Raw genomic sequence first — 10712 nt, 5'->3', positions numbered from 1 at the left:
TTAAAAATCTTTGCTAATAATTGTACAAAGTCCTGTTACAAATATCAGAGAGAAGTTGTTAAACCAAGCGTGACTGCAACTGAAACTTCTTAAACTGAGCATGCAAACAAAATATATTCTTAAGGATAAATCTCAGCTGCTATTCAGGTTTCAGCAGCTGCACATTTAACCAACTTATGGCAAGATGCCATTTGTAACAATGGGCTTTACCATTGCTATAATAAGAAAGGAGATAATATTAAGTGTTTTATTGCTACATCATATAAGTATACAATATCAAGGCATTCCTAGTCAGTGATGAAAATCCTATCGAAAAATTATCATACATTATTTACAGTTTCCATAAATGCTACTATTACAACCTAAAACTGAAAGGCTAACATTTAGCTTTCCTTTAGACCCATAAAGTAAGTAGACAATACTTGACGAATTTCTTCAGCTTGCCTATCAACTGTTCTATCTGACATTGTTTGATTTGGCTGAGGGAATTCCTCCTGCCCAAGAACACGCAGCCAGTCATTATTAAAACCATCGTTATGTTTTTCGCAGATATTGTGAAGAATGCAACAGGCAGTGATCATTGTTGGAATCAGTTCAAGGCTACAGTCATTCCTCTTAAGAAGACATTGCCAACGTGCTTTGAGTCGTCCAAATGCATCATCTATCACAGTGTGAGCTTGGCTTAACCTGCAGTTAAACACAAGTTGATGCTGTGATAGTTTTGCTGTTTCTGAATATGGCTTCAGGAGCCATTCCTGTAGTGGATATGAAGAGCTGCCTATCAGTAGGTATTTCACTGGTGTTCTCAGAATATTTTTTGAGCAGTCAGGGAACAACCTTCCTTCAGTAGCCATTCTCCATAGATCAGAATTCCTTAGAATTTTTGTATCAAGAGAACTCCCAGAAAATCCAGTACAGACGTCCCAGAAATTCCCAGTACCATCAACTACACCTTGTAATACAACTGAATGCCATCCCTTTCTGTTTAGGTAATCTTTGTGATATTGTGGAGGGGCAATGATGGGTATGTGGCAACTATCAATGGCACCAACACATTGGGGAAAATCCCACTTTCGACCAAACATCTGAGCTATCATTTCAAATTCTTGATTAGAAGGCATCCTAAGATACAGCGGCTTTAAGAGAGACACAATGGCATGACATACTTCCCTTACACATTTACAAACAGTTGATCTGCCTATACCAAACAAATGGCTAATAGTTCTATATTCGACATTAGTAGCAAGTCGCCAAAATGCCACTGCAACTCTTTTCTCCAGGGGCAGTGCGGGACGAAGGTGAGTATTGCGACGAGAAACCATGGGCTTCAGCTTATTACAGATGTGGAAAAATGTTTCCTTAGACATTCTGAAATTTTCCAGCCAATCATTTGGCTGAAAGTCCTTCATAACCACACGTTCCCACCAATCCGAACTTCTTGGCTTACACCAGATTCTTGTACGACAGTTACACCTACTACCTCCACGTGCCATCACCATCTGCAAACATCAAATAAAAGTGTTGTTACAACCATATGCCTTAAACATCCAGCAATTCTGCAAGATTTAAGAGAGATCTGTATTTAAAAGTTATAGTACAAAGGACATATGCTGTTACAGCTATTTCCTGCTAAGGTGTGCTGGGATCATAATGTGTATGAACATCACACAAGTATTCAAAAAGACACACTTCAGATGTGGTAACACAATCATAGTCAAGATTTCCTTTTTGATGAAAATCTTATTAACACAATGTCTGAAAATAAATAACTTTCTCTTTAAATCATTGGACATGGGGTTTTTAATCATTATGCCCAGGAAGAAAAGCTAAGCTAATTTATAACAATTTTAAGTGCATCAGAAAACATAATAGAGCTATATAATTCAGAGTGTGTTCATAGAAGGCATTTGCCACATTTTGAAGATCTTTTTTGAAAGGTTGAATAATATAAAGAATCATGGAATGAAAAAAGGCTATTTGGGCCTATCGACAAGATTTTATGCTTTTAGGAAACATTGCAGAATTTCACAATGATATAACTTTTAGCCAGCTTGCAATTTAATGCAATGGAATTTATTTTTCTCAAACTCAACCAAGCATTAACGTGAACTCCATTCAATTCATTTCCTACAGGCACAGACTCCATCCCAGAAGTAAATAGAGGTTTCAATCAAAACACTATTATGTTTAGAAGGAAAAATAAATTGGATTGGCATACAAACTGGTTTAATAAGGCCTTTGCAATTTTGCTTAGGGTTTAAAGTTTTGCAATTTCTTAATGCATAATTAGTTTTTAAACTTTTAAACATGATCATAAACAGAATTATTGCCAATTCAGTTGTCAAATTAAAGTGATACATAATGATAATAGCTATATCTAATTGCTTTTTTTCTGGCTGTAGGGGTTGGAAAAATAAGTTACTCTTCAGCTCTTGTCTACAAATGTAGTCTGCTAAAATTCAGAATAAACTCTGAAGCTTTGTATTCAGGGCAAGGGAAAATGATGTAAAGAAACCGATTTTTTTTCATTTCAGACACCCAGTGCCAGAACCTGGTACTTACAGCCAACTGTAGCACTAAGTTCATTATATTCTAGCCTGACAGTAGTTTACAGAGAAACAAAAATAACTGAAATAAATCTAATTTAAGAAGAGCACCCCTCCTTCCCCAATATTCATTTAACACGATCCTTACAGTCAGCATGTGGAAAATGAATCTAAATCTAATCCTATTTGGGAGTAGCTAATTGCTCTGTGCACTTACTCTCCCAACACGGTCCATCCAGTTTCTGAATAACCTTAAGCCAAGAAATATCACATTTGCAGGGCAGAGCAGATATTTGCGAAAGAAGGTTCGAACTTCACTATACAGGAGATCCTTTGGTCCTTTACACCAATTCTGCTTTTCTGAAAGAGGCATGTACCTAGTCCCATTCCACTATCTTTTATTTATGTCTTTTCAAATATTTATCTATTTCATATTCATAAGCTACTGTGGTGTCGGCCTCCATCACTTATTGATGAGCTACTCCAACGTTCCAACAATCCACTGTTTAAAACAAAATCCCAACCTGATTAGAATCAACCAGCCCATCTCAATTTCAGTCATTAATGGGAAGTATTTCAAAAATAGGTCTCCATGTACTTCATGCCTGGCGCTATTTAAATTGTATCAAATAATCTGATTTGACACCTCCCTTCCTGAAGTAACGGGATCCAAAAAGGAAAATGCATCTGCTCGCCAAAGTCACTAACTTTGCAGCATTTATTCTGAGTTTGACTGGGGTTACAAACTCCTCTCTGTTCTGGTGAAGAGTCACAACGGACTCGAACTGTTAACTGTCCCCCTCCCCCCCTCTGTCGCTGTCAGACCTGCTGAGATTTTCCAGCTATTTTTGTTACAAACTCCTGCTGGGTTTCAGCTAATGGATGAGCAACAATAGTGAGCATGAAGAAGCACTTTGCCTGTTCATGCGAGCCCCGCTGACAGGAGTGGGCGCCAGTGAAAGTTATGCCTTTTGTGTGGCCGCACACACTCGGGTTTTGGCGTTTGTTCCCCTTCTCCACCTTTCCCCTCTCCCCCCGGCAATACCCCCTCTCTCCTCTCCTCCCCCCCCCCATATACCCCACTCTCTCCTCCCCCCCCATATACCCCACTCTCTCCTCCCCCCCCCATATACCCCACTCTCTCCTCCCCCCCCATATACCCCACTCTCTCCTCCCCCCCCATATACCCCACTCTCTCCTCCCCCCCCATATACCCCACTCTCTCCTCCCCCCCCATATACCCCACTCTCTCCTCCCCCCCCATATACCCCACTCTCTCCTCCCCCCCCATATACCCCACTCTCTCCTCCCCCCCCCATATACCCCACTCTCTCCTCCCCCCCCATATACCCCACTCTCTCCTCCCCCCCCATATACCCCACTCTCTCCTCCCCCCCCATATACCCCACTCTCTCCTCCCCCCCATATACCCCACTCTCTCCTCCCCCCCATATACCCCACTCTCTCCTCCCCCCCCATATACCCCACTCTCTCCTCCCCCCCCATATACCCCACTCTCTCCTCCCCCCCCATATACCCCACTCTCTCCTCCCCCCCCATATACCCCACTCTCTCCTCCCCCCCCATATACCCCACTCTCTCCTACCCCCCCATATACCCCACTCTCTCCTCCCCCCCATATACCCCACTCTCTCCTCCCCCCCATATACCCCACTCTCTCCTCCCCCCCATATACCCCACTCTCTCCTCCCCCCCCATATACCCCACTCTCTCCTCCCCCCCATATACCCCACTCTCTCCTCCCCCCCCATATACCCCACTCTCTCCTCCCCCCCCCATATACCCCACTCTCTCCTCCCCCCCATATACCCCACTCTCTCCTCCCCCCCCATATACCCCACTCTCTCCTCCCCCCCCATATACCCCACTCTCTCCTCCCCCCCCATATACCCCACTCTCTCCTCCCCCCCCATATACCCCACTCTCTCCTCCCCCCCCATATACCCCACTCTCTCCTCCCCCCCCATATACCCCACTCTCTCCTCCCCCCCATATACCCCACTCTCTCCTCCCCCCCCATATACCCCACTCTCTCCTCCCCCCCCATATACCCCACTCTCTCCTCCCCCCCCATATACCCCACTCTCTCCTCCCCCCCCATATACCCCACTCTCTCCTCCCCCCCCATATACCCCACTCTCTCCTCCCCCCCCATATACCCCACTCTCTCCTCCCCCCCCATATACCCCACTCTCTCCTCCCCCCCCATATACCCCACTCTCTCCTCCCCCCCCATATACCCCACTCTCTCCTCCCCCCCCATATACCCCACTCTCTCCTCCCCCCCCCATATACCCCACTCTCTCCTCCCCCCCCCCATATACCCCACTCTCTCCTCCCCCCCCATATACCCCACTCTCTCCTCCCCCCCCATATACCCCACTCTCTCCTCCCCCCCCATATACCCCACTCTCTCCTCCCCCCCCCATATACCCCACTCTCTCCTCCCCCCCCATATACCCCACTCTCTCCTCCCCCCCCATATACCCCACTCTCTCCTCCCCCCCCCATATACCCCACTCTCTCCTCCCCCCCCCCATATACCCCACTCTCTCCTCCCCCCCCCCCCCAATAACCCTCTCTCTCCCCCTCACCAATATCAATTTCCGCTGCCGTTGCTGGAAATACTGCCTCAATCTCAGCCTCCTCTGCGTATCGTTCCTCCTCTCGACGCTCGCACTCTCATACTCGGCGCGGCGTTTCATTAACAGAAATAGGAATAAAAACATCACGGGCAGCACCGTCTCCTGCGCCATGTTGACTGACCTGGGAAGTGCTCGGCGTCCCCTTCCCCCTCCCCCTCCCCCTCCCCAGGGGCCCGAGCCTGGCGCCTGGGCCCTGGGCCCTAGGCCCTAGGCCCTAGGCCCGGAATATCCCCCATCGGCAATGGGAACCCGATTCCACCTCTAAAGCCCGGCTCCCTCTTTCCAGTTATTCACGGGGAGAAATAGAAATGAACAGTGCGTTGGAAAGACTGTTCCATTTTATACCTATGGGGTTTATTGTGATGGCGTAACCATGGTGACTTGACGGCGACCCGCCCCCTCCTCCCACCCCCCCTTTCCCGGGCCACCCGCGTCGCCATGGCAACGACGCACGTCCGGTGGAGATTTGAATTCCAGTGACGTCACAATGGTAACGGTCGCCGGAAGTGCGGCCGCCATGTTGTTGGGGGTGGGGGGGGGGTGGGGTGGCGTGGAGGGGTTTGGCTGGATGAGCGGTTCAAGTCGGAGCGGAGGGCACAGCGGGTGGAGAACGTTTCAATGAGAAGCTCTGACACGGGCAGCATGTGAGGGCCCGTCCGCCAGCCTTTTGGTCGGGATTCCTCAGCAGACGGTCCGAGGCTGCAGGTACGGGACAGAGTTAGTGTTCTCACTCTTATGCTGAGGTTACTACAGGTGCCCAGCCTGGTGCCTCACTGTCTGTAAAGGCGTTGATGGCCAGCACCAACCCTGACCCTTAACCCTGACCCTGACCCTAAACCCTGACCCTAATCCTAATCCTAACACCAACCCTGACCCTAAACCTTAACCCTGACCCTAATCCTAAACCCCAACACCAGCCCTAACCCTAACATCAACACCAATCCTGACCCTAACCCTAAACCCTGACCCTAATCCTAAACCCTAACACCAGCCCTAACCCTAACATCAACACCAATCCTGACCCTAACCCTAAACCCTGACCCTAATCCTAATCCTAACACCAACCCTGACCCTAAACCTTAACCCTGACCCTAATCCTAAACCCCAACACCAGCCCTAACCCTAACATCAACACCAATCCTGACCCTAACCCTAAACCCTGACCCTAATCCTAAACCCTAACACCAGCCCTAACCCTAACATCAACACCAATCCTGACCCTAACCCTAAACCCTGACCCTAATCCTAAACCCTAACACCAGCCCTAACCCTAACATCAACACCAACCCTGACCCTAACCCTAAACCCTGACCCTAATCCTAATCCTAACCCTAATCCTAATCCTAACACCAACCCTGACCCTAAACCTTAACCCTGACCCTAATCCTAAACCCCAACACCAGCCCTAACCCTAACATCAACACCAACCCTGACCCTAACCCTAAACCCTGACCCTAATCCTAAACCCCAACACCAGCCCTAACCCTAACATCAACACCAATCCTGACCCTAACCCTAAACCCTGACCCTAATCCTAAACCCTAACACCAGCCCTAACCCTAACATCAACACCAACCCTGACCCTAACCCTAAACCCTGACCCTAATCCTAATCCTAACACCAACCCTGACCCTAAACCTTAACCCTGACCCTAATCCTAAACCCCAACACCAGCCCTAACCCTAACATCAACACCAACCCTGACCCTAACCCTAAACCCTGACCCTAATCCTAAACCCTAACACCAGCCCTAACCCTAACATCAACACCAACCCTGACCCTAACCCTAAACCCTGACCCTAATCCTAAACCCTAACACCAGCCCTAACCCTAACATCAACACCAACCCTGACCCTAACCCTAAACCCTGACCCTAATCCTAAACCCTAACACCAGCCCTAACCCTAACATCAACACCAACCCTGACCCTAACCCTAAACCCTGACCCTAATCCTAAACCCTAACACCAGCCCTAACCCTAACATCAACACCAACCCTGACCCTAACCCTAAACCCTGACCCTAATCCTAATCCTAACCCTAATCCTAATCCTAACACCAACCCTGACCCTAAACCTTAACCCTGACCCTAATCCTAAACCCCAACACCAGCCCTAACCCTAACATCAACACCAACCCTGACCCTAAACCTTAACCCTGACCCTAATCCTAAACCCTAACACCAGCCCTAACCCTAACATCAACACCAATCCTGACCCTAAACCCTAATCCTAATCCTAACACCAACCCTGACCCTAAACCTTAACCCTGACCCTAATCCTAAACCCTAACATCAACACCAATCCTGACCCTTAACCCTAATCCTAATCCTAACCCTAACACCAACCCTGACCCTAATCCTAACCCTGGGCTGGGATAAATTTCTTCAAGGTCTGCGCTGTTTTGGACTATCCAGGTCCTGCTGTCTCCCGTCCTTTCTTTTTTATAATCATTTGGAGCTGGATTTGGGATTGCTCTTGGTTTTATTTTAATGAGCAGGAATGTGGCTTCACTGCAGATATAAAGATGCATTTTCTGTGCTGCTGTGGGAAATGTTTCTCAAAAGACATCTCGGTTTCCTTTGAACACATCAGAAATAGCTTCCATTTATTCATGTGCTCGACAGCCCAACCCCTTTCACGACTACAGCAAAATTTTGAAATAGTATAACTGTTAGAAACATAGTTAACAGTCAATCTGCACACACAAACTTCCTACAAACAATATTGAGATCACTGACCGGTTAATGTTACCCGTGGTATTGGTTTAGATAATCGTTGACTAGGACTCTTAAGGGTGTGTATTTGTTCTTCTATTAGTGCCCTTGGATTGTTTTTTTATCGTCCACCTGAAGAGACAGGTGTGGCCTTTTTAAATAATGAAAAACAAGGCTGCAGACGTTGGTAATCTGAAAAAGAAAACGCTGGAAACGCTCAGCTGATCAGGCAGCATCTGGAGAGAACTGATGAACTGAAGTCAACACATTTAATGCCTGTCTTCATCTAATAGACAAGATTCTGTACCAAAAGGAAAATTATGTTTATATAGTTTCTTTAATGTAATAAAACGTCCCAAGGTGCTTCACAAGAACATTTTAAAACAAAGTATGACACCAAAGCCACTGAAGTCGGATGACCAAAAGCTTGAGAGGTTTCAAGGAGTGTCTTAAAGGAAGAAAGTGTAGTGCTCCCACTACAAGTGACTGCCACAAACACCAGCCCTTTTCAATTGCAAACATAGGAATTGCTAGACATAAAAGGACCAAGGTTTATCTACTATGTATTCTACCATCTTTGCAGTTGCATGTTGCCATGATAATGGAGCTGATTAATCCTAGCAATCAGCCTCTTGATTAGTCTATGTGAGGGAAACCTCAGTGAATTGGGAGCCACAGGTTAAAGTCACATTCCTTTTAAGCAAACTGCGCTGACCACATGTCATATCTGAAATTATTCATGCATTGCACCCCAAAATGTTATTTACTGAAAGAAATCTATCTAATTTACATTTTAATAAGTTAATAGGAATGTTTTCCACTGTATCACTTGTCAGCCTATTCCATAAATTAACTGCTTTCTCACTGAAATATTGTTTTTGTGATTTAATGGGTTTTGATTTTATTCCCTTTCAAACGTAGAGCATATTCTACTGTTCTGCACAAGGTGAAATGGATTGTCATGGTCTGCATTATCTGGCAAACATACCACATACCCAGCTCTTTGTAGCGTGAACATGCCTAATTCCAGCCGCTTCTTCATTCTGAATGTTATCTCCTATCTTTTCAATAACACTGAAGTGTTATGTAATCAGTCAGTTCAGGATGGAAATATTTTCCTGGGAGTTCAAAACTGCATACACATGCTGTATTAGCTTATTGTTACCTTTCAATTGTTCCCAATTGGATGTTTTCTCTGTGTCAGTTTAATGCATCCCAGTTGTCAGTGCCAGCAACCATGTTGCCAAGTGCAAATTGTTATCTATGTGCAATTTCTAGAAATTGCATGCTACTTCATTTATCTCAAAATATTTGTATTCAAGAGAATGGGTGCAGAGAAACTTTACTACTTTCTTATCTGAATAGATGGGATTACTATTGTAATACTGATTGACAAATGCAACAAACTTGCTGTCCATTTGAATTAGTAAAATACATAGTGTGAGAAGAATAATTCAATGTTTTATATATTGCATTGTGTGAAATTAAATTTTTAAGAACACTTGTTAAAAGGGGTGAAGTGATGTGTTTTTGGGGTCTTTTGAAGGTAGAGAGCAAGGCATAGCATTTTTCGAAGATATTCAAACAGTGGCATAAAAGCTGAGGCATTGCTCTTCTATAGTAGACGTGGGCAAGCAATAATTGGGAGAGAGGACCGGAGGGCGTAGGTTTCGACTTATTGTACAAATAGAGTATAATGAGGTGGGTTAGGAATTTGAAAACTTGATAGTTTATTGTTGAATGTGGAATGAGTCATGGCCAGGAGGGACCTGTGGAGTTTTGGATTTATAATATTTACCATCACATCAAGAGTTTGTACTGATTTGTTAATTGTACAAACTTCCAATATTTAGGATCCAATTAGTCGCAATGTCTTTGGGATTTACCAAAGTTTTTCACAGCCACTGAGTTAATTTTTGTATGTGCTGTTACTTTTGATATCTAAGCTAATGCGACCACCAGTTTTAAACAAAGAAAGGCCCCAAAAATAGTGATGAAATGTAAGTTGTTAATGGTGTTCGAAGGGTAGATGATGTTAGTCAGGATGCCAGGAGAACTCTGCTCCTCTGCACATGGTGCAATGGGATCTTTTACATGAGTCTGAACAGAAATTTAACATTTTGATCTCCTCTAAATGATGAAACCTCCAACAATTCCTCAGTACTGTACAAGAATATTGTGGCTGGTTTGCTGTAGAGTACAGGCTGGAATGCAGCAGTCAGAGATTCTTCTGGCATTCAATCTTCGATGAAGTGTGAGTTTTGTCTTTTAGGCTTAGCAAGTGCATTGAATGCTATTCTATTCAGATCAATTCAGGAACTTTGTGTAGTGAAGTGTGAAATTATGAATTATGCTTTTTTTTTTGCTGCTAAATCCCTCATTATGTGATTATAATTGGTGGTGACAGTAATGTCAAAAGAGTTCCTTTATTTTTTGCCCTATTCTGAAAAGTCAAACTTTAAGCTCTCGCCATTCTCTGACAAAGTACTATAATCCCAATTTTAATAAATCATGTTTCCCTGATACCAATCTTTCCTGATATTGAGGAGACAATGAACACTTCTAAATTCTTTGTATTCTTGCATTTCCAACTCTGAATATTTATGCATTTTCCTCTGTCTCTATGCCACTGTTGGAGTCAGAGCCTTGAGTAACTTTGATCGTATGAAACATCTACTTTTTTTTTTAAAAAAACTTTTTCCAAGTCCACCTTTTCAACCTAATCTATCCTTTATGGCACAATGTTTGTTCCCCTATCAATTCCTAGTTTTACTCCATTCCCCTC

At 44.7% G+C, this 10712-nt stretch overlaps 2 protein-coding genes across 3 annotated transcripts in view; one reads left to right on the top strand and one right to left on the bottom strand.

The window, feature by feature from the left end:
- Positions 1-233: 233 nt before the first annotated feature.
- LOC121287175 (protein ANTAGONIST OF LIKE HETEROCHROMATIN PROTEIN 1-like) lies at positions 234-5348 on the bottom strand. Of its 2 annotated transcripts, none has more exons than XM_041204797.1 (2): positions 5162-5348; positions 234-1499 (listed from the first exon to the last, which is right to left on the bottom strand). In XM_041204797.1, the coding sequence occupies exons 1-2, from the start codon at positions 5321-5323 to the stop codon at positions 384-386; spliced, it is 1278 nt and encodes a 425-aa protein (XP_041060731.1). In that variant the 5' UTR covers positions 5324-5348; the 3' UTR covers positions 234-383. The 2 variants fall into 2 exon arrangements, with proteins under 2 accessions (XP_041060731.1, XP_041060732.1); XM_041204798.1 differs by lacking the exon at positions 5162-5348 and adding an exon at positions 2764-3499.
- Positions 5349-5752: 404 nt separating this feature from the next.
- Positions 5753-10712, top strand: part of fzr1a (fizzy/cell division cycle 20 related 1a) — a 50183-nt gene continuing 45223 nt past the window's right edge. The window contains exon 1 of the mRNA XM_041204710.1: positions 5753-5917. The gene's annotated coding sequence lies outside the window, so the exon portion shown is untranslated. The remainder of the gene's footprint in view (positions 5918-10712) is intronic.

This window comes from Carcharodon carcharias, chromosome 14 (genome assembly GCF_017639515.1).
Source record: "Carcharodon carcharias isolate sCarCar2 chromosome 14, sCarCar2.pri, whole genome shotgun sequence".
NCBI classification, from domain to species: Eukaryota; Metazoa; Chordata; class Chondrichthyes; order Lamniformes; family Lamnidae; genus Carcharodon; species Carcharodon carcharias.
Note: the sequence above shows the minus strand (reverse complement) of the source record. Positions and strands in the feature narration are given on the sequence as shown.

Bases quoted from the DNA above. Each gene is read 5' to 3' on its own strand.
- LOC121287175 (XM_041204797.1), bottom strand. From the start codon at position 5,323: ATGGCGCAGGAGACGGTGCTGCCCGTGATGTTTTTATTCCTATTTCTG. The intron at 1,500-5,161 runs GTGAGGGGGAGA...TGATGTTTGCAG, and splicing joins GGCAGCGGAAATTGATATTG to ATGGTGATGGCACGTGGAGG.